This window comes from Diplotaxodon limnothrissa, linkage group LG8 (genome assembly GCF_057381915.1).
Source record: "Diplotaxodon limnothrissa isolate DT_005_m linkage group LG8, D_limnothrissa_male_GT1.1, whole genome shotgun sequence".
Lineage (NCBI taxonomy): Eukaryota > Metazoa > Chordata > Actinopteri > Cichliformes > Cichlidae > Diplotaxodon > Diplotaxodon limnothrissa.
In genome coordinates this window covers 16923746-16947406 of record NC_140603.1, presented here as the reverse complement: position 1 = coordinate 16947406, position 23661 = coordinate 16923746, and the positions used below count along the sequence as shown (strand labels likewise).

Below are 23661 nucleotides of genomic sequence, written 5' to 3'. Positions count from 1 at the left end.
ATTTCTGAAGTGGTTAGCAAATTTCTTGTACATTTAGATATAAATAAAATATAATGACATGTTGACTCACTGCAGGTGGTGTTCTCTCTCCAAGGATAGATTCGAACATTAGCAGACTGACAGGCACTGACATATGATTCAATGGCACTGCACAAGAGATCGTGGCCTTGATTTCCTGACAAACATACATCAAACACGCAGTCGTTGAAATATGGCGCCGGGTCCACCTCTTCGTGGCAGAAACTGAAGGGCCCATCAGCTGCCTGTATCACCTCACACTGATCTCTAGTAGGCTGTTCATTGGCACACTGTGGACAGGAGGAGCCACAGCCATCATTGCACGTGTAGTTGCCTGGCACCTTCCAGGCTCTCCCAAACTCATCTGGAGATGTGACTATCGTTCCAGATGGTGTGTGAAAGTCATCATTTGGATTTCCATTGAAATTTCCACAAAGTCCACATATTTTTTCTCTGTTGATGACAACAGTTAGCAATAGTCCTTGTGTTAGTTTCATAAGGATAAATTATTAGTAAATAAATTATTTATATAGCTGGGATTATCCTGTTTTTTAAAGCATGTCAAACAATAATTACTGCAGCGTTGATGGGTGGGAATTGTACCTGTAATTTGGTGGTACGGAGATAAACACTGCACTATATCCATTATAGGTAACACTCAAGCCAAAATTAGTGCTGACAAGTATACGAGATCCTGTTGCATAGATAGACACATTACCTTCATTCAAGATAATAGGTAAATTTCTAGGTACTCCATTCACCTAGAAGAGATATGCAAAGAAAATCAGTGGGTAGTTTTTCTACTTTTTAATTGTTATTGTTTTTCTTTCACAGCAGTAAAAATATCCCTAAAATATATGTAGCTGCCATTTACTTCATACACCTGAAATTGTTCATAACAATCATCGAATGAGAACTATCACTAACTACTTACTTGTACCAAACCTCTTCTGTCCCTTGACATATGCACGTTGTAGCCCCAGACATTCACAAAAACTTCAGCTAGTATTGAAAGTGGACGCCCATTCAATGCCTCATTCTTAGTTTCCACGGAAAACTGATTGAGCTCATCAGTGGCATTACAGAGGGTCACCAGAACATAGCGGCAGGTTCCTTGGAAGTAATAGGCCTTACGATCAAAGGTGATGTAGTGAGGGCCTCCAGTAGCAAGGCAGGTGCCATGAGGGTTGGGATGGCAGCCAAACTCGCCCTCCACCACACGGCAGGACTCCTGGGGCCCACAGGAGTTGGGAGTACAGTGGACGCTCCCTGTAGTGCCGTTACAGGTACACAAGCTCTGACATTCTTCACCATCCCAGAACTGCTCACCACCTTGGTGATAGCGTCCTTGATGATAGCATCCACAAGATGTTGGTGGAACGCACTGGTCACCATTGAGGATAAAACCATTGTTACACTGACAGCCCTCCTGGCACACAGTATCACAGGTGAAGGGGAAAGAGAGGCTGGGGCAAGCAGAAGGACAAGAGCTTCCACAGAGTTCATAATGGCTGTTTGATGGGCAGGTTAGTGCTGGAGAAAAACAAACAGGTTAACATAAAAAAGCATTTTTAAACATTTGGAGATCATGGCTAGAATTAATTCAAAAACAGTTGAATGCTTACCACAGCCAGTTGCATTTCTCCATTGTCCTAAGGCAACACCCTTCTGTTGACACATTAGTGCATAATCTCGTAGGACGCCACACAGGGTTGATGCTGGATTGTTAGAGCCCCCCATGATCTCCACACATACATCCACCTGCTGGCTTGGGTCAACCACAGACCAACAGGGTACAAATGGCCCATCTGGTGAGCTGAGAATGCCACAGTACTCAGTAGAATTGTAATTAGTTGTAGAATTTTGGTTCATGCTTTCCACGCAGTGAGCAGCCAGAGAGCCATCTCGCCAACTGTCTCCAAAGTCCTGAGAACTGTTGACCAGAACACCGTTGGGTGTATTGAAGTCATCATGTGGATGACCATTGTAATTACCACAGAGTCCACCCAGTGAACCATTGTAGACACCAGGAGCAGTGACACGGACAAAGTGAGGCCAGACTGTCTGCACAGTTACACCAAAGGAGGTGCGAATGATGACACTGTAAATGCTGCTGTGGAAGATCTGGATTCGGTTGGATGTAGTGCTGAAAGGTAGCCTGATCAGCTGACCGTTAACCTGCAGGATCATCCAGTTTTTTGCAGTTAACAAGACTTAAACAGTATTGAGTCTGTGTACACATAAATAAATATTAAAGGAAGAACATAATTTTAAGTAAGTGTTCCATTCACTTACCTTCACTTTACTGTTCCTTGCCATCTCAATAGATACGTGTATCCCCTCTGCTTCAAAATGCAGAATTCGTGCAAAACCTTGCTGGCCTCTTGGCACTTTTTCTGCTGTCACCATGAAGTGTGGGTGACTGGACAGTCCCATAACTTTGGCAAGTGTCAATCGACACGCCCCAGGATATTGGTATGTCAGTCCATCAAATGTCTGATATGACCCTGGGCCTCTGATCCAGCATGTTTCATAGCTATTTGGTCTGCATCTTCCTTCTCCATTCTCCAGCCTGCATGATTCAAATGGGCCACAACCTTGAGAGTGGAAAGTTATGGAGCCATAACTGCAGCTACAACGTCTCCCACAGTTTTTGTCTAATATTACAGTTTGTCCAGAGCGGTAGTAACGGCCCTCTAAGCTGCAGCCACACTCAGCGTGAGGAACACAGACCCTTGGAAATCAAAACAACATGAGGTATCAGTGTGGGTGTACAAAAAATGAACGCATTAGAACAATGTTGGTATTAAACAAAACAGAATAAAACGATGGTCATTCACATGGTCAGATTGTTATGAAGACAATCGAACAGTGATATAAAGTTCTATAAAGCTCACACAGCTATGTTTATTTGGAAGAGCAACAACCACAATGTCATATGACGAAAAAGTAAAAAACAAAACAATGTAAGCCAGATGGTGTTTTGGTTATCACCTTTCTACAGGGTTGATGCCAACTTCCATAGACAGGTTCTGGGTCAGAGGATAGTCACAGGAGAAGTACAGGTGGATGCTCTTCTCACGACTTATAAGGCCATCATGAGGGTCCACATCCCCGCTGATAGTGTTCTCATAACTGAAATGGGTCCCGTTGCTCTTAAGAGTAAGAAGACAAAAGAGTTTAAGCATAGTTTAGGTTGCCATCAAAAATGCTCTACAATGAATGAAATGCTAGTACAGTGAAAGAATCAAAAAGATTCCTTCAATGTACTAATTGTACCCTCAGCATTGTCCCACAAAGCTGGTCATCACTGTTGAAGTGGAAAACCAGTCGACCATCCTCAAGAGTCCCGTTGCAGGTTTCATCTCGAAGATGGAGGGCATCAGAGTGGAAGCCGGCCTCAAACAGCTGACAGCGGGACAGAGATATGGTGCCAGAACTACTGACACAAGTGATGGACGAGTCTAAGAAGGAGAGAGAAACACAATCTGACCCATTATGGCATGATATTTTTTAAAGCTGAGTCATCAATACTGATTTGAAAGACATTTGTTGACTTGACTGCTTAATATAAAGGCTGACTAATGCAATAAATACACTACAGATACTGCTGAAGGTTTTAGTTAGCCCGCACCGAAGCTCTCATTGTTTGGCCGATGGTGGTGCTCATTACAGAAGCAGCCATAGACACCGTCCTTCTCACCACACCACTCGTGCTCTGTGCAGTCCAGCTTTTCACAGGGGTCTGACTCCTCTGCAGACACAGAGAAAGGATCATCAGTGATGAATGGCAATGATTTAAATTTTTATTAAATGTCTAATTTGAGCAGTGCAAACATACCACAATGCAAAGCAGAGCGCCAGTCAGGGATGTCTAGCCCTAGAACAGAGCAGGTTTTCTCATAGGCGGAGACAGCGGAACACAGCATGCCATTGGCTGGAGTGTAGAGGCAGAGGTCGTAGACACAGGAAGAGAAAAATGGCTGGGGGTCAGAGTGCAGGTGGCAGGTGCTGAATGGGCCGGTGGTGTTGGTGATGACACTGCAGAGTTGGGAATATTCTTCTCTAAAGGTACAGTCATTCAGTCCATCATCATCTTCATCAGTGGAGCCACATCTGGAAAAGACAAATCATACTGCCATCAGCTACTGCCTTGTTGAAGCATCAATAGTGATTTCCATTGCAACTCACCCTGGTTGGCTGGTGGGTGACTTCCAGCTGTGTCCAAAATAATTATCATTTTGTGCCAGTGTGCCATTGGGTAAGACTTTGTCATCTGAAGGATTATTGTTAGAGTTTCCACACATCCCTGTGACTCTGTCATGACGGTTTTGGCCCAGTCTGACCAGCAAAGTGCTCTGACCATCAAACTGGACTAGCAAGTCAGAGGCATCAACCACTATGTAGCTTCCCTGCCTTACCACCTGAGCTAAGATTCCCACTGTGGTGGGAAGAGAAGCATAATTTCCATTTACCTGAGAGGACAAGAGATGCAATAAGTGTGTGTTGTTACTTTTGTGCAGATTAGACAAAGTAGAATGCTGTTCATCTTAAAAGTGATAGATAGTTTACCGTTACTCTTTTATTGGGTCCGATCCTGATGTACACACTTTCTGGATGATTTGAGAGATATATGTCCACTGCAGACACAAATGACACACGGTTGTTTCCACGGTGATTGTTGGTGGCTATCACCTGAAACTGTGTTTCGTTAGTGCCGTGGTTTGTGCTCTCAGTGATGATGTAGGAGCAAGTTCCCTGGAAATGAGCCAAAGCTCCATCAAAGGTGATGTAGTGTGGATCCCCCCACACAGTGCAGGTGGACATGGCATCATAACAGCCCAGCTGGCCGTCTCTGATGGAGCACTGCTGTTCAGGAGTGCAAGACGAGGCAGAACATCGTAGGTCATTTGGAGCGTGACATTCACATCTCTGGGAGCAACCGTCTGTCCAGAAGGACTCGCCAGCCTGTGAACCACACCACACCAAATCATAGCCAAATTGATACAACAAATATAGTTCTTAAAATACCATTTTGAAGGATTTTGTTTTCATTAATTGTAGGTGATTTAGTGCAATAATTGCTAGATCACTGCAAACTGCAACTAATAATATAATAAATATTTTGACAACTAGTTTGACAACTTTTGAACTTTCTCCCACAGAGAGGACAGATGCTAAATGCCACAATTTCAAGAAATATGTGGAACAGAGCTGCATGAAAAAGGTTTTTAATCGTTCTGATGTAGCTGTATAATCTTCAACTGATTGTTTAATGCATTTATTTATTTAGCGACAGATTTTTATTTATTTATTTAAACTGCAGTTTAAAGAGTTAGAGCATCATTCTGCTTGTATAGCTACATATTAATTATTTTCTTTTTAGTGGTGTAATATAAAACAGTCATAATAGCTATGCTGAATATATGATAGCAAATGAAGACCTTTTTTGTGATCCTAAGATTTCAGTTATATGAAACTATAAACTGTAGTTTTGCATTTTGCAACCCCTATTATTTGCTATTTCATAGAAACTACCACGTTTCCAGGTATTCATCATGCTTCCTGAAATTTTTCATTTGGTTTGGATTTTATTTGGTTATTAACATGGAACTAACATTTTTTCCATGTTGCAGCCCTGATTCCTGGTTATTAGACCTAAACTACCACATGTTTCCAGGTAACGTCAATTTGCATTTTGTAGCCTTGTTTCTTGGTTATTGAACAGAAACCAACATTGATTCCAGGTAAGATATCAGATTTTTTTTTTTTTCTTTTTCTTTTTTGTGTCCCGTTTGGATCTTTAGCCATCAGAATTGTTGTCTTAAGGCCAAGAAAGATGCCAAGCGGATTTATTTTACCAAGTGGATCATCATGGCCTTGCCATATTGGTCCATTTGATTGACCTTTATTATAATTATGAATTTATTTTATTTTCAGTTGCTACAAACGGGACAGACATGACTGGGGGATAGGACAGGGAGAAAGAATGAAAGAAAGAGAGGGAGAGAAAGAAAACCAAAGGGGAGAAGAGACGGTGAGAAGGGGGGGAAGAAAGAAAAAACAAACAAACAAAAAAACAAAACACCTGGGTCACCTGTAGGGAGAAAAAAACAGAAGAGAAAGCAAACAACAAAGAGCAACATAATAAAAAAAATAGCACCATCACAATAAACTAGCTAGCAGTAGATATCAGTAGATACTAAATAATAAACGATATTGTGCAGCACGCAAGATAGACAGCGCACAATGTGCTTTGAGGCAGCAGCCAAGAAAGCTGTAGTCCGCGTCTGTGAATACCCGTGTGTACACCTGTGTGCATACCTGTGTGGATCAGCATGCTTGCATTCCAAAGGTTTCTCCATGTAGCGATCTGCTAGGGAGTGTGGGGAGCCACAGCCCCGTCCTCCAGGGTATGAAGCAGGTATGGAGGAGATCAAAACTCCAGACATCCAGAGGCCCCCAGAACACAAGAGACCAAGGAAGACCAACAGAGGGGCAGCCGCGCCACTGTCCCAGTAAGAGCTGAGGAGAGTCCCAGATGAGGGCTCACTCAGCAGCCGCAGAGCAGAAGCCAGGGGGAGTTGCAGTGACGCGCCCGTGAGCTCCGCCGGCAGCTAGCTGTGCCTGAGTGACCGAGCCCCAGGCCGAGAGGCCGGGGGCACCCCACCTCCGAAGTGGCCCGAGCGAGCCCCAGGCTCCAGGCCCCGATAAGCGGCCGCCAAGGAGTGAGCCAGTGTGTACCCAGACGCCCACCCCGAGACACAAAGAACCACCAACGCACCGACACCTGAGGGAGTCCGTCACTGGCAGGGGAAGTGGTGGTGGGTGGAGATAGGCCTCCAAACCTTGGAGGGCCTGAGATGTCCCCAGAGAGGTGGCGTCTGATACCCAACCTGACATATAGACACAGACATACAGGCACACACAGACACAAACATCCATTCCCACCCTCATGCTCTCATATACACTTACTCCACACTCAACCAACGTGGAGACAGACATAAAGAGACACTGTACACACGATCACACTCCCCAAGCGTACTCTACGAACCGGGTCTAGGTACCCTTGCCCCTGGAGGGGGGAACTGCACCCAGACCCAGGTGGTGTTACCCTTTTCCCTGCGGTGGGGAGAGGCAGATCGCCCCGACTCCGCAGCAGCAGGGAGGCCCCACACTCCAGACCGCAGTCGGACGGCCAACTCCTCCTAGCCCCCCCGCTCCAGCAGGCCGCAGAGAATGGGGGTGAGAGAAGACTCCAAACCTCCCTCCACCCGCTCATTGTAGTGTTGATGCATGTGTGTTCTAAGGTGCATTTAAAACCCAGGAGGGCATGGAGCTATCTGCCAGAGAGCAGCAGGTAAGCGCATAGTCCCTCCTGCTAGCCCTCAATGTCTACGTGTATTTAAAATTGAGAGGTGGGCAACGACGCCAGGGGTGAGGTGTACACCCTGATGGTCTTTTGGACTCCGTGTATCGTGCCCACCCCCAAGATCCTATATGTATGTGTAATGAGAGTGTGAGTAACGTGAATGTCTAAGTTGTGGGATAAAATTGAGGCAGAGGCAGCCAGAAGGGGACAGAGGGGGGGGGGGGGGGGGGGGGGGTAGCCTCCTCTGCACCCTGGTGACATACCCCTACTCCAAGGCCCTGCATGTGTGGGTGGTTGTGGTGGAGCGGGAAGAGGGAGGCAGCTGGAGATGGGGAGGGAAGGAAGGGAGGGGCAGGTGACCCCTCCCTGGGGCCAGCTCCCCCGCTGAACCCAGTAGGCACTCCCATACTCCGCAACCCGCCATTGAAAGGGGGCCCAGGCCCATCCAGACCGGGGGCCAGCGCAGCAGCGCCCCCCGGCCCCACAGAGCCCGGGACAGTCCACCCAACCCCACCACAGAGAAAACTGCACCCACCCCACCATCCACTCATCTTCCAGACTACATGAGACAATAGACGCCCAGGCTGAGATCTTCCTCCACCTCTCCTGTATCTCCCCCTCCTTCAGAGAGTTCGTGAGGAGAGGAAAGCTCCTGCAAGGTGTGACAATCTCCCCCACCAGTTGAAGAGCCCCCCAGGTGGCTCGACGCACCGGCGACACCCTGCGCCAGGGATGGGCCCCCATGCACCCACCCGCCCACAACCCCGGCAACACACAAACCTGGACCCAAGGCCCCGAGGCCCGGCCAGGGCCCCAGCCCAGGGACGGAGCGCCCCCAGAACCTCACGCCCATCCCGGACCCACCCAGGGGCAGACAGGCTACCAGGTCAGTAACCCACGTCCGTCAGCACAGACCCTCCCCTAGCCCCGCTGCACGCAGCCACGAGGAAACAGTCACACGAGAGCCAAAAGAGCCCCCAACCGGACATGACCGCTACCCCGGGTTGAGCCCCCCAAGGAAGATGCCTCCGGGGAACCCCCCGACGCCCTAAGCCTGTCCCTACCCCCACACCAATCACAACACTGAAGGCGGGACCAAACTATGACCCCCGACCCCCACTAGGTGATGGAGCTGATCAAAGGAGCCCAGAGCAATTGATCTGATGTGGTGGCAGAGGCTGTGTCAAGACTAATGTAATCTAATAGATAATTTCTATATTGGTTAGAATTAAGATTGTTTTTATTTTTCCAGTTCATGAGGACTGTTTTCTTGGCTATGCATACGGCAGTGAAAACCAGATATTAGATTTAAACATAATATTTACGGTGATACTGTGGTCAAACAAAAAAGAATGTTGGTGGATGAGGCAGGATTCATTCCAGCATTATGGCAATATGGTAATGGTATCCCAAAACATTAAAACTTAAAATCATATTAGTATCTTGTTACCCTATTATTATGAGGTTAGTATATATAAAAATGTGTTTTATTGCTAGTGATTGTGACTATACTATTACTAATTGTTTTTTTAAGCTCATGTACATACATTTGTATCCATATTATCACTTATAATTTATGGTCTGTTATTACATAGATTTAAATGTAATAGTACTCACTAGATCACTTGGTTATTACTCTGGAAATGAAGTGGCAATTATTTGCTATATATCTAGTTTTTATCTTCCTGTTTCCACCTTGTTACCTCAATATTACCACATTATTACTGAGCTGTAATAGACTCTGTTGTTTGTTTAATATATATTTCTGAATTTTAAGCTTTGTCACAGTCCAAAACACTTCACGAAGCTTTCTAAATGTAAGAAGGGAAAGTCTGCTGATTCTGCTGATTTGAAGGGAATTACTTCAAAGAGTATTTACTATTGACTTTAATATGTCTTACATCATAGTAGAATCCGTCATACTGGCAGCCACAGCGTTCCACTGGGACACACCTGGTCCCACTCTTGATGAAGCCTTCATCACAGAAACATCCCTCAGAGCAGAACTGCTCACAGGTTTCATCAATGCTACTGGCACAGGTGTGGCCACAGTCAGTACCGCACAGCTCATAATGGCTGTTGGCTGGACAGTCCAGTGCTTAATAAGTGAGAAACGTGACAAATGGCACTAGTCAGACATACCACTTTTAATGTAATACAGTGTGGATACAGTGAGTATTGTAAAATTATTGGACATTTTATTTCTGAAGTGGTTAGCAAATTTCTTGTACATTTAGATATAAATAAAATATAATGACATGTTGACTCACTGCAGGTTGTGTTCTCTCTCCAGGGATAGATTCGAACATTAGCAGACTGACAGGCACTGACATATGATTCAATGGCACTGCACAAGAGATCGTGGCCTTGATTTCCTGACAAACATACATCAAACACGCAGTCGTTGAAATATGGCGCCGGGTCCACCTCTTCGTGGCAGAAACTGAAGGGCCCATCAGCTGCCTGTATCACCTCACACTGATCTCTAGCAGGCTGTTCATTGGCACACTGTGGACAGGAGGAGCCACAGCCATCATTGCACGTGTAGTTGCCTGGCACCTTCCAGGCTCTCCCAAACTCATCTGGAGATGTGACTATCGTTCCAGATGGTGTGTGAAAGTCATCATTTGGATTTCCATTGAAATTTCCACAAAGTCCACATATTTTTTCTCTGTTGATGACAACAGTTAGCAATAGTCCTTGTGTTAGTTTCATAAGGATAAATTATTAGTAAATAAATTATTTATATAGCTGGGATTATCCTGTTTTTTAAAGCATGTCAAACAATAATTACTGCAGCTTTGATGGGTGGGAATTGTACCTGTAATTTGGTGGTACGGAGATAAACACTGCACGATATCTATTATAGGTAACACTCAAGCCAAAATTAGTGCTGACAAGTATACGAGATCCTGTTGCATAGATAGAAACGTTACCTTCATTCAAGACAATAGGTAAATTTCTAGTTACTCCATTCACCTAGAAGAGATATGCAAAGAAAATCAGTGGGTAGTTTTTCTACTTTTTAATTGTTATTGTTTTTCTTTCACAGCAGTAAAAATATCCCTAAAATATATGTAGCTGCCATTTACTTCATACACCTGAAATTGTTCATAACAATCATCGAATGAGAACTATCACTAACTACTTACTTGTACCAAACCTCTTCTGTCCCTTGACATATGCACGTCGTAGCCCCACACGTTCACAAAAACTTCAGCTAGTATTGAAAGTGGACGCCCATTCAATGCCTCATTCTTAGCTTCCACGGAGAACTGATTGAGCTCATCAGTGGCATTACAGAGGGTCACCAGAACATAGCGGCAGGTTCCTTGAAAGTCATAGGCCTTGCGATCAAAGGTGATATAGTGAGGGTCTCCAGAGGCAGAGCAGGTGCCATGAAGGTTGGGATGGCAGCCAAACTCGCCCTCCACCACACGGCAGGACTCCTGGGGCCCACAGGAGTTGGGAGTACAGTGGACGTTCCCTGTATTTCCGTTACAGGTACACAAGCTCTGACATTCTTCACCATCCCAGAACTGCTCACCACCTTGGTGATAGCGTCCTTGATGATAGCATCCACAAGATGTTGGTGGAACACACTGGTCACCATTGAGGATAAAACCACTGTTACACTGACAGCCCTCCTGGCACACACTATCACAGGTGAAGGGGAAAGAAAGGCTGGGGCAAGCAGAAGGACAAGAGGTTCCACAGAGTTCATAATGGCTGTTTGATGGGCAGGTTAGTGCTGGAGAAAAACAAACAGGTTAACATAAAAAAGCATTTTTAAACATTTGGAGATCATGGCTAGAATTAATTCAAAAACAGTTGAATGCTTACCACAGCCAGTTGCATTTCTCCTTTGTCCTAAGGCAACACCCTTCTGTTGACACATTAGTGCATAATCTCGTAGGACACCACACAGAGTTGATGCTGGATTGTTAGAGCCCCCCATGATCTCCACACATACATCCACCTGCTGGCTTGGGTCAACCACAGACCAACAGGGTACAAATGGCCCATCTGGTGAGCTGAGAATGCCACAGTACTCAGTAGAATTGTAATTAGTTGTAGAATTTTGGTTCATGCTTTCCACGCAGTGAGCAGCCAGAGAGCCATCTCGCCAACTGTCTCCAAAATCCTGAGAACTGTTGACCAGGACACTGTTGGGTGTATTGAAGTCATCATGTGGATGACCATTGTAATTACCACAGAGTCCACCCAGTGAACCATTGTAGACACCAGGAGCAGTGACACGGACAAAGTGAGGCCAGACTGTCTGCACAGTTACACCAAAGGAGGTGCGAATGATGACACTGTAAATGCTGCTGTGGAAGATCTGGATTCGGTTGGATGTAGTGCTGAAAGGTAGCCTGATCAGCTGACCGTTAACCTGCAGGATCATCCAGTTTTTTGCAGTTAACAAGACTTAAACAGTATTGAGTCTGTGTACACATAAATAAATATTAAAGGAAGAACATAATTTTAAGTAAGTGTTCCATTCACTTACCTTCACTTTACTGTTCCTTGCCATCTCAATAGATACGTGTATCCCCTCTGCTTCAAAATGCAGAATTCGTGCAAAACCTTGCTGGCCTCTTGGCACTTTTTCTGCTGTCACCATGAAGTGTGGGTGACTGGACAGTCCCATAACTTTGGCAAGTGTCAATCGACACGCCCCAGGATATTGGTATGTCAGTCCATCAAATGTCTGATATGACCCTGGGCCTCTGATCCAGCATGTTTCATAGCTATTTGGTCTGCATCCTCTTTCTCCATCCTGCACCCTGCATGATTCAAGTGGGCCACAACCATGAGAGTGGCAAGTCATGGAGCCATAACTGCAGCTACAACGTCTCCCACAGTTTTTGTCTAATATTACAGTTTGTCCAGAGCGGTAGTAACGGCCCTCAAAGCTGCAGCCACACTCAGCATGAGGGACGCAGACCCCACCACTGAGGATGTAGCCTGAATCACAGATGCAGCTTTCCTGGGGAGGTAGAGGGCAGTTATGGGTAGAGTTGGGATTAACACAGGTAGGTGGACATCCTGTGCCTTCAGACTCAAAGTGACTGTTGGCTGGACATGGGATTTCTAGGAATAAGACAACAACATCGATATTTACATCGGTGGAATTTTAATACAATGATATTTTGAAATAATGCAAAAAAAAAAAAAAAGTGATTAACATACCACAAAAGCCAGGTGTCCTCCAACTTGGTAGTCGAATACCACTTTGTTGACACTGACTTGCATACACACTTAGGGCTTGACAGAGAATAGGTCGGTACCCTCCTCCTACACACAGATCATACACACAACTGTCCACAAAGGACTGTGGAGGAAGTTGCTGATGGCAAACCGTGAAAGGTCCAGAACTACTGCTGAGGATACCACAGTGGTCAGTGTTGCTGTACAATGCTGTCTCTTCTACAGTGCAAACAGCACAGTCCAGACCTCCGCACTGTGGCCCACAGCCAGGCTTATCATCCCCAGATGCTTGCCAGCTGTTAGCAAAAACCACATCAGAGCTCACAACCTCACCGTCACGAGTTTGAAAGTCATCTCTACGAATGCCATTGAAGTTTCCACAAAGACCGCATGTACCATTCTGGTAAGTGTATGGCAAGCTGATCTGGACATAATGATTTGTGTCATAAGACACCACTAAACCAAAGTCAGTGCTGACAAACACAGAAAAACCTGAATCATAAACCTGCACGGTGCCATTGCTAAGGGAGAATGGAGTGGATGCAAAGTTCCCGTTAACCTGTAAAAAAACCAGCAAATATATCAAGTGAGAAAAGTATATCTGGTCATAAAGTGTAGAATTTATCCAGAATCAAAATGACCAACCTTAGCCTGACCACGGCGTCCTTTGACAAGCTCAATTGTGTCATTGTAGACATGCACTTTCACCAGTCGTGTCCAAGAGACTCGAGTACTGCCTCTGTGCTCATTTTTGCCTTCTACTCTGTAGTAGGGCCGTCCACTATTACATTGCTCAGAGAGAACATACGTGCAAGTGCCTTGAAAGTGAAACACTGTGTTATCAAAGGTGTAGTAATGGGGATCACCGCTTATGGTGCAGGTTCCTCTTGGCACTGTCTGACAGGAGAACTGGAAGGAAGCTGGCTTGCAGATCTGTGAAAAGGAGCATGGCTCATTGCGGCATTGCAGGCCTGTTGAGGTACATGTGCACTTCTGTGCACAGGTCCTGTCACTCCAGAATGAAGCACCCAGCTGCACTAATTCACCTTAAAAAGAATAAAATGAAATGTCCCTTATGCCTTGTGTTAAATGTCCAGACATTTATCTTACATTTTTTTCATGTACTGTCAAATAACAGCAGGAATTGCCTCAAGGCACTTTATATTGTAAACTAAAGACCCTCAAATAACAGAGAGACCACTGCAACAATCCAACAATGCCTAACAGCAGTCTGAGATGTGCTCTGTTGGGAGGATACGGCACTATGATTTCATTAAGATAAGATGAGGCCTGATTGTTCAAGACCTATATGAGGACAATAATTTTACATTTGAATCTGGCTTTAACAGGGAGCAAAAGAAGGGAAGCTAGGATAGGAGAAATATGTTCTTTCTTTTTAGTCCCTGTCCGTACTGCAGCATTTTGGATCAACTCAATGCTTTTCAGTGAGTTTTTGGGAAAATCTGATAATACAGACCGTTCTTACTCCCGAGGCGTAACATCCCAATGTTTTGTCACGTCCCACGGCGTTCCTGAGGAACGCGAAAGGTTACCTTCCGTGTTCTTATGGTACGCGCCGGGTTATGGATGAAATCAAGTGGAATAACGGTCCTGCGGTAATAGACATTCCAGCCCTGTATTCCAGCCCTAAACCTAACCTTATCCCTAACCCTAACCATAACGTTATTCCTAATCTTAACCAGTACTTTAATGGCATGAAATAGTGTTTTCCCAAGCAAACATTTGTAGATTGAGACCAAACGGTTCTCATATTCCCTCATTTTTCCGATCTCGTCATTTAGGAACGTGTTGGGTGTCCGAAAACGTAATATGTTGACGATTTGTCACCTAGCATAAAATGTTATGCTTTAGGAGTGAGAACATGTTGGATAATAACGAATCACAGTGGGCCAGACTTTAAGTAATAAATGCATGAACAAATTTTTTAGCGTCACTCTGAAATAGGATTTTTCCCATTTTAGAAATACTGCATAAATGCAAGAAAGCCATTCTAATTATTTGTTTAATATGAGCACCGAAGGACATAACCTGGTCAAAAACAACTCAAACATTTCTCTTAGTGTTACTGGAGGCCACTGTAATCCCAGTCCGAGTGTGCATCTAGTTAGACATCATGTTTGTAAGAGTTTTATAGCTGAGTACAATAATCTTATCTTTATCTGAATTTGAAGCAGAAAATTGAAGATCATCCATGTCTTTATGTCTTTAAGACATTCCTACAGTTTAGTCTTATGGTTTCATTGACAGAGCTGGAGATCATCTGCATTAGTGATGCGCGAATCATGAACGAATCGTTCAATACTGGAGAATCACTTTACTGACTCATGAATCATAAGCCCAAATGACTCACTGACTCATCCCTGTTGCTGTCAGCAGCAATATATCTAGCTTATAATTAAAATTGTGGAGAAAAACACAACATCCAGTATCTTAACAAAAAAATTTCTGTTCTGAAGTGGAAGAAAAAACCCTGAGTAGAAGCTCACATCAAGACAATAGCTCCTCGGTTCACAGTAGTATCGCTCTGCTAACATGCTAACAGCACATTTGAGCTACTCACCCCCTTCCTTCCTGTGCTGAATCGTAGAGCGAACGAATCACTCAGGACTCACTAATCCCCTCCCTCCTGTGCTGAATCATAGGCTGTATCCCAATTCAGGGTCTGCAGCCTTAAAGTACGCATTTCAAGGCCGATTACGTCACAGCGGCGCACCAAAGGCTGTCCCAATTCAAAGGCTGCTCGAAATGCGGCCATGAAATGCATCCTTCATTTCCCTGAATTTTAAGGCTGTGGCAGTGTAGACTTTGTGGCCCAACATATCCCAGAATGCATAGCGCGGCGATGGGTGTGGATAAATTTGCAGAAAAAAACGGCGAATGAGGGGCAGCCGAAGAGTACACTTTAAGTACTGAATATTATGTCACTTATTTATGTGCAAATGTTTAATAACGAAGAACATTAAACATTACTGTTGGCCACATGTCGGCAAAGTTATGTGACATTAGTGACATTTGTACTAACTTGGTTTTAAAGCCTTTACTTTAAAATATACGCCGTTCAATAGCTGAGCTTAATCTTACAGAGAATGATCAAAGCTCATGTAGAAACAAACAAATGAACAAAAGATTTTCTCCTTCATTTCTGTCAAACAAAGCTATGACACGTTTCCAGTGGTTAGTATCATGGTTGCTAGGCAACCTGGGCAGCGCAACGGAGGCTAGACCGTCCCATTACACAAGCCTCGCACTTCCGGCCTTAGCGGTCTTTGAGTACGCGGCCCTTGAGGATCGTTGAGGCTGCGTACTTTAAGGCTGCAGACCCTGAATTGGGATACAGCCATAGAGCGAGCTGTATGGCTCGCCCCCTCCCTCCTGTGCTGAATCGTAAGCGTAAGCGAATCACTCAGGACTCGCTCACCCCCTCCCTCCTGTGCTGAATCATAGAGGAACGAATCACTCACTGGCTGTATCCCAATTCAGGGTCTGCAGCCTTAAAGGCTGCATTTTAAGGCCGATTACGTCACAGTGGCTCGCCGAAGGCTGTCCCAATTCAAAGGCTGCTTGAAATGCGGCCCTGAAATGCGTCCTTCATTTCCCTGAATTTTAAGGCAGTGGCAGTCAGAGATGGGCAGTAACGCGTTACTTGTAACGCGTTACTGTAATCTGATTACTTTTTTCAAGTAACGAGTAAAGTAAGGGATTACTATTGCAAAATCGGTAATTAGATTACCGTTACTTTCCCGTAGGAACGCTGCGTTACTGCGTTACTAAAACCGTGATTTTTTTGCGAGAATGTCTCATGACAGTGACGTAAGCAAGTGCGACGTTGGTGACAGCAGCTGTGTGCAGATCAACAATGGATAATATATCGAGTGCGGGAGAGAGTATGAGCGTGCAGCGTTTAAAGCGTGGAAGTACTGACCTTACTTTGAGTTTGATTCCATAAAAAGTGACAAAAACATTAGCGTCCATCGTGCGTGGGAAGAAAACTTCTTTTTACAGCGAAAAAAACCCCTAAACTTCCGAGCAAGCACCGAGTAGCTACGACGTGATGGGAAACTCACAGAGACACTCGCGCGGATTCTTCAACTGACCGCAGCACACCTACACCAGGGTAACCCTCCGCCTACCCTGCTCCTGCTTTACAGGTGAAAATAGAGCAAAAGGACCGCTGAGTCTTTGACTTTATTTATTTTCTGCTGTGTTTTACTTGCATCTGTTTGAAAGAGTGAGTGAAAACACAAAAAATATTTTATTTTATGTGCTGGAATGTGTAGAAAATAGGTTTAAATGTTAAACTAATTTATTCAAGTCAGAGAATGTTGCATATAATTAAATGTTTTGCTTGATGCATAAAGTTAAAAGATTAAAACTGATAAAACAAGTTAAAAAAAGAGAGACTTTTCCATTTGATTACATTTTGTATGATGGATTATGTAGAAAAAGTAGAATTGGGCTGAAAGATCTATCACTTTATCACCTCTTCAGGTTGTAAATCGTGTTTTTAAAAAGTAACTAAGTAACTAAGTAACTAAGTAATTAATTACTTTTGAAAATAAGTAATCAGTAAAGTAACGGGATTACTTTTTGGGGGGAGTAATCAGTAATTAATTACTGATTACTTTTTTCAAGTAACTTGACCAACACTGGTGGCAGTGTAGACTTTGTGGCCCAACAGACATGGTGTGATTTTCTCACCCAATAAAGGAATATTTAATATTTCAGTCTACTCTTCATTTTTATCAGAAACAGTTATCACAGCTTGTACATTTGCTTTTTACACATATATGTAAGCAATGAGCCAAATTTAGTAATGCCAACATACTGAAGGAACAACATTTGTCTCTTATATATAATACATCTATATATACACTGTCAAAGATACTTGAGTGTCTTTGAGTGAAGGTTTAAGATGATAGGACATATGAATAGCTGCAACTTGAATCTTTACTGAAGCTCAGTATTAGACACAGAGTTCACTCACATGTGCTGTACCAGTGTACCTGCAAATGTGATGTGACAATAGAAGTGATTTGATTTGAGAGTTCAAACTCACTGCTGTAATAACTAATAATGATTAATATAATAACTATAATATTGGCCATCTCATATTTACACTGACTTTAGCCTCATGAACAACATTAACTATTTGTTATTTACTAGCTAATCTTATATGACTGTTCAGTACAGATATGAAGCCCAACAATCATGTTTTACAGTCCTGTGGTCTCAGCCTCAGATACTTATTAAATCACACAAAGCTTGTGTAGAAACAAACAAACAAATAAACAAAATATGTTCTCCTTCATTTCTGTCAACCACACGTTTCACGCTATCATGGTTGCTAGGCAACCTTGGCAGCGCGACGGAGGCTAGACCGTCCCATTTCACAAGCCTCACACTTCCGGCCTTAGCGGTCTTTGAGTACACGGTCTTTGAGTACACGGCCCTTGAGGACCGTTGAGGCTGCGTACTTTAAGGCTGCAGACCCTGAATTGGGATACACCCACTCACTCACTCACCCTCTCCCTCATGGCTCACAGCTTCTTCTTCTTCTTGGTTGGCAACCAATGTTAAGGTGCATTACTGCCCCCAGGCTCACAGCTCAGTGGACATTTACATGAGAAAATATATATTTGACACATTTAAGGAAAATACTAATAAAATAAAAAAAAATAAAAAACCCACCCTTTCCTATTGGTCGAAAAATGTACCATGTCAACCAATCAAAAGATGATATGGCAACATGGCATTTAGTTGTTTAGGAAGGGGGGAAGTTTTAGGAGTGATGGCGGTGTTTTGAGATGTGAGAGATTTGCAAAGTTTAGCGCAAATCTTGTGTAGTGTAGTGTAGTCAATAGTTTTCTTGTGTGTGTCAGAACAATGAAGCGACTGCTAAATGTTACAGCTGTTACAGGAGTGATACATCTCCTGTTGTCAGGCCTGCAGGTATCAGGCTTGTGATGTTCTCCTTTATCTCATAGTGGACAGAAATTATTTTTTGGAGTGGCACAAATAATTTGTGTGGCATCAAATTTGATGCAGAACACCTGATAGTTCTGTAAATAATTTGAAATGTTTATTTTAAAAAAATGTCTTGTTTGCATAACTCAGTTACTTTTTTGAAGAAGCAACTATATAATTAATTGCCCAACATTGGTCATTATATCCTGTATTTTGCAGACAGAGTTACAGGACTCTCTCCCAGACCACAGACTCATACTCATAATATAAGTCAGAGCTTTATATTTAAAAAAAAGAAAAGAAAGAAAGAAAAAAAAAAAAGGAAAGTTGTGTTTTCAAAATTGGAGTTCAAGTTATTTTTTACTTCCAATAGTGTTAACATACTACACAGGTCATGAACAAGATTTTATTTTAATTTTCATTGTAAGTGGGCTAAAGCAGTCAATTAAAAGTAGTCTAACATAAATGTAAAAGCTGTAATTTGATTCTTTTAATTAACCATGTAACTTGGATAGATTAGATGCTGGCGTGACCACAGTGCACACATCTGCTGTTGCTCACAGTGGTCCAAGGGACTGCTCAGGGAGTTTGTGTGTTCACTCAGACACATGAAAAATTAGAGGGAACATTGGTGGTCACTACAGTGGACAGCTATTCAAAGGTTTTTTTCTTGTATTTGTGTCAGTGTTGATGGTATACTTGCACATAAACCACTACATTGGACACTGATGTGTCAGTCCATACCCTGCCATGTTTAAAAAACATGAAAAACGTATGTTTAAAAAAATGAAGTTCAAAATGCACATGCTAGTTCAAAAATCTTTTTTTTCATGCCTAAATATGAATAAAAATACTTAAGAAAAGTAAAAATCCCGATTGAGGTTGTCATAATTCATGCATGAAAGGGTCCAACTCTAATGTACTGAGAAACCGCATCCACTTCAGTTTTTGTCATCTGCTTTGCATGCAGTGCTTGTGTTGAAATATGAAACTTTTCAAACACCAGCGCAGGCGCCACCGAATCAGATCACATTATCAGTGGAAATCCTGAGTGAGAGAGATAGTTCCTTATGCAGTTTGGCACCAAAATGAAGAAGTTAACAACTGTGATAGGTAATCTGTGTTAAGCAATGTGTCCATGTGAATCTTGCCTTAGGACAGTGGTTCCCAAACCTTTTTTGCTAGGCCCCCCTGTGTTTTACACAGCCCCCCCCCCCCCCCCCCCCCCCGCCATATTTTGCTCCATTGTTGTTTATTTCACACCTCAAACATTTAGTAAACAATTAAGCAAATACAAGTAAGCTGCAATAAATTACAGGTAGTAATAAAAAAAAAAACCTACTAACTCTTTTACGCTACGTCCACACCTACACGGGTATTTTTGAGAACGCAGCTCTTTCTGTGCGTTTGGGCCTTTCGTTCACACGTAAACGGCGTTTCGAATCACCAAAAACTGAGATTTTTAAAACTCCTTTTTTGCATTTAAGTGTGGACGATGAATACAGAGTTTGTCACGCAACGTCAAAGGTATGTGCCTTTTTTCACGTCACGCTGTACTACTACTGTACTAATACTGTTACTGTTAATCTGACTATCTTCAGGTTTTACACGCTTACATATACACATGCAGTTACTGTCCCTCCATTTAGAAAGGCAGAGGCGTCATGGTGTAATTATTTTACGTGTAGCTGTTTTTTTCCTGTGTAATAATATTCAACATTGCTATCAATACATTTTTCAAAAAATGCCTCTCTGTGAAAAATGGGTTCAAAAACATAAACAACTGTGGAATACTGTTTGTTCGTAATTTGAACCGGGGGACAAATTGTGGCAGGATCAGCCTGATATTATTTTTATCCCGCTGTAACTTTACTGTATAAAGAGCTAACATCTCCAAAATGTCAGGAGTAGTTAGTCATTACAACAAGTGTTTGTGAAATAAAAATCAAGAATGTGGGATACTGTTTGTCCGTGATTTGGAGAGCCCAGCGCGTGCTCCCGACGAAGGGAAAACCAGTTATGCAGGGGAGACCTACCTTGGCACTTGTGCAGGTGAAGCCAAAGGGAAGATATGCTTCACCATATTTTCTAGTCTTTGGCTTAGAATGAAGTTGGTTTGGAAACATATTCAGCGATGCTTCATCTCCTGCTTTGCGTTTGTGTTGGCGCCCCGTGCTAGCAGTGTCCAAGCGTTTTGGGTGTTTTTCCCCCTTTTCATACCGTGCCCCCCCCAGTGTTGCCAACTCCTTAGTAAGGAAAATCGCTATTGGCTGTCCTAAAAGTCGCTAGAAGTCGCTAAATGACGTCATCGCCTAATCTGCATAATTGGTCATGCTAATCTAATTGTAACCTATGTTGTTGGAGAGAGAAATAACATCGTGGAAGAGACATAAAGTGAGTAAAAAACGTCCTAAATGGATTTAGAGTTTATTTAGAACTACAAATGAAATTTCTTTTAGCAATTATTGTTTTTTTTAATGTCACAATTCCAACCCTGCTCCTTTACCCGGGCTTGGACCGGCAAAAGTGACACGAAATAGGCACTCTGGTGGATTTACTTTGTGTGTGTGTTTATAAGTAGTTTTAAACCTTGTGATCCACAAAACAGCATAAGAGTAAAAGAGTAAAAGAAGAACTGACTGCGTTACAGCACCCGCTGCTTTTTGAGAGTAAAAGCGATAAGCGTTTTCACGTCTTTTTTTAGCAACTTTTTTTAGAAAAAAAGTCGCTAAGGGGTCTGAAAACTATATATATAAATATAGCGACAAAGTCGCTAAGTTGGCAACACTGCCCCCCCCCCTGCAATGGCTCTACGCCCCCCCTAGGGGGCGGGTCCCACACTTTGGGTAGGTCTGCCTTAGGATAAGTCACTTTGTTGGGAATGGCTTCTCTCTCTAGCATTCTTTATTCTTTGCTTGCCATATGTTGCCATTGAAAATCTTTCAAAACCTCGGAATTCATGGGCTAAACATCCTTTAAGCAGGTAAAAAGAATGTTTTTTAGCCTCCAACTAATAATTTCAAAGCTGATTTCTCTTTGAAATTCCTTCATGAATTATTGATTGCAACAACATTAGGGAAAAACAGTCAGAGACTTTGATGTTAATAACCTCAACCTCATTGCACCTGAATGCATTGTGGTTAGAATTGTTGCCTTGCCTTTTACAGTTGCACATGACTGTAATGATATCTAACATAAAGGCTGCAGAAGCAGTTGCCTTCTGTATCCTGCGGTCTTACCATTAAAAGTGCAGCCTGTTGATCCATGGTCTGTCCGGAAGGCCCAGCGACCTGGTTCATTGACGTTGCTGCTAAGGCGAAAATTTGAGTTACTCCCTGATGCAGCACTGGTGAATGATCCAGGGAGGACATAATAGTGAGTGGAGCCAATTGTATCATAACCAGCCTACAAATGTGAGTCACAAGAATATGATTAATGCATTTAGAAATAATGAATGTTTTTTCATTAGTGACTATGCAGAGCATTGACTATAGTAGGTCTGACCTGAATTCTCAGTGTTGTTGAGGCTATTATACCATAGTTCATCAGCACAAATGAATAGTGGCCTCCAGAGATCAGCACAGCTTGGACAGTAGTGCGCTGGAAAATATGAATTCAGTTTACTATATGTTCTGTTTGATCAGTGTTCTGCTGGATTTACACCTAATTTTGTTATGATACACTTTTCATGTATCACCGTATCAAATGTATTAATTCATAATTTGTGCTTCAATTTCAATGGTCTAGATTTCAGATAATTACTATTAACCACCTTAGTTTCTTAATATGAAATGCTTTAGGTAATCTTCAGGTATCACTTTTTTTTATAAAAAAGCACAATATTGAAAAATAATCTTTGTATGAAATCTGTCACAGGAATTCATGTTTTTATGTCTGGAAGATGACACTAGATTACACTAACCTACTGTTCCTGAGTTAGTAGGCAACAGACTTTCACGTACACATCACACATAAGCACATAATTTAATTCCAAATTTTGGAAGCTGACTTACTGTTCCCCTTGTGGGATAATAGGCCACCTCAAACCAAGTTGCAACAAAGACCCAGTTGGCATTAAAGTTCAGTCCTGGAAAGTATTGATTGATGTCCCGTGTAGCTTGCTGGAGAACACTGCCACTGGTGTATTGTTTGTAGTAGATCTGACCATTTCCTCTGTTGTCTAAATCTGTCCAGAATGGAGCGATGATGTCTCTTAATCCATGCATTGGAATCAGTTGGGGTACATAGCTATACCATGGTGCGTCAAAGGTCAGGTGTCCATTGTGATTGACCTGAAAAAAAAGGGAAAATAAAAACATTCTTGCAAATACGTTGTGGGAACCTCTGACTTATAAATTCACTTAGTGGACCAGTAAATGTTAGGTGTCCATTATGATTGACCTAAAAAAAAATTGAAAAGAAAAGAATATTTCCTGTCACAACATCTAGATAAACAGATTCAGATTTTGTTTTGCAAACCAGGTTTTATATTGTAATTAGTGGCAGGAAGTTTAATTAGACAGCTAAATATTTTTATGGTACAAATGTAGTAAATGAATTGTTACTGTTAATTTTACATACGTAAATGCTGTTATATGTCCTCCCAAAATAGAAAAAAGGTCTTAGCAGGGTAATCTTTGGAGAACTTCCATCATCTATCGCAGAGCTTGCAGTTCCAGATGTTGGGTAAAGAGGTCCTAAGAAGCAATTAGGTAGACCATGAAAAAGACAGAAAAGGCCTATATGGTTAATATTCTGGAAACATAAATATAAAACATTCATCGCTGGCTTTCAGTCTTTACTCCTATGTATGTGTAAATGTGATATAAATTGAGGATAAACTGATGAAAGTCAAATCTTTAGAGAAGGTTTTGAGAAGACACAAACTTACTGACAACCTGAGCAGTCACACCTATACATGAAAAAAACACAAATAAATAAAATGCAAAGCAGAAAATTATGTTTTCCAAGATTGCAAGATTTTATTTCTGATCCAAAAACTTTGAGTGATCACTTAGGCAAAAATAAACACACCATAAAATGGATTAAAGGAACATAAATACAATTACTAA

General features: G+C 42.6%; 1 protein-coding gene across 1 annotated transcript in view; it reads right to left on the bottom strand.

The window, feature by feature from the left end:
* Positions 1-23661, bottom strand: part of LOC146626670 (alpha-tectorin-like) — a 46419-nt gene that overhangs the window by 1919 nt on the left and 20839 nt on the right. The window contains exons 3-25 of the mRNA XM_085361825.1: positions 23171-23286; positions 22603-22881; positions 22094-22189; positions 21829-21994; positions 13250-13650; positions 12587-13163; positions 11904-12487; positions 11234-11786; positions 10543-11141; positions 10212-10369; positions 9661-10061; positions 9292-9488; positions 4591-4986; positions 4210-4493; positions 3860-4134; positions 3653-3772; positions 3298-3482; positions 3013-3173; positions 2314-2752; positions 1644-2196; positions 953-1551; positions 622-779; positions 71-471 (exon numbers count right to left, since the gene is read on the bottom strand). Coding sequence (XP_085217951.1) covers positions 71-471; positions 622-779; positions 953-1551; positions 1644-2196; positions 2314-2752; positions 3013-3173; positions 3298-3482; positions 3653-3772; positions 3860-4134; positions 4210-4493; positions 4591-4986; positions 9292-9488; positions 9661-10061; positions 10212-10369; positions 10543-11141; positions 11234-11786; positions 11904-12487; positions 12587-13163; positions 13250-13650; positions 21829-21994; positions 22094-22189; positions 22603-22881; positions 23171-23286 — 7698 coding nt within the window. The remainder of the gene's footprint in view (positions 1-70; positions 472-621; positions 780-952; positions 1552-1643; positions 2197-2313; positions 2753-3012; positions 3174-3297; positions 3483-3652; positions 3773-3859; positions 4135-4209; positions 4494-4590; positions 4987-9291; positions 9489-9660; positions 10062-10211; positions 10370-10542; positions 11142-11233; positions 11787-11903; positions 12488-12586; positions 13164-13249; positions 13651-21828; positions 21995-22093; positions 22190-22602; positions 22882-23170; positions 23287-23661) is intronic.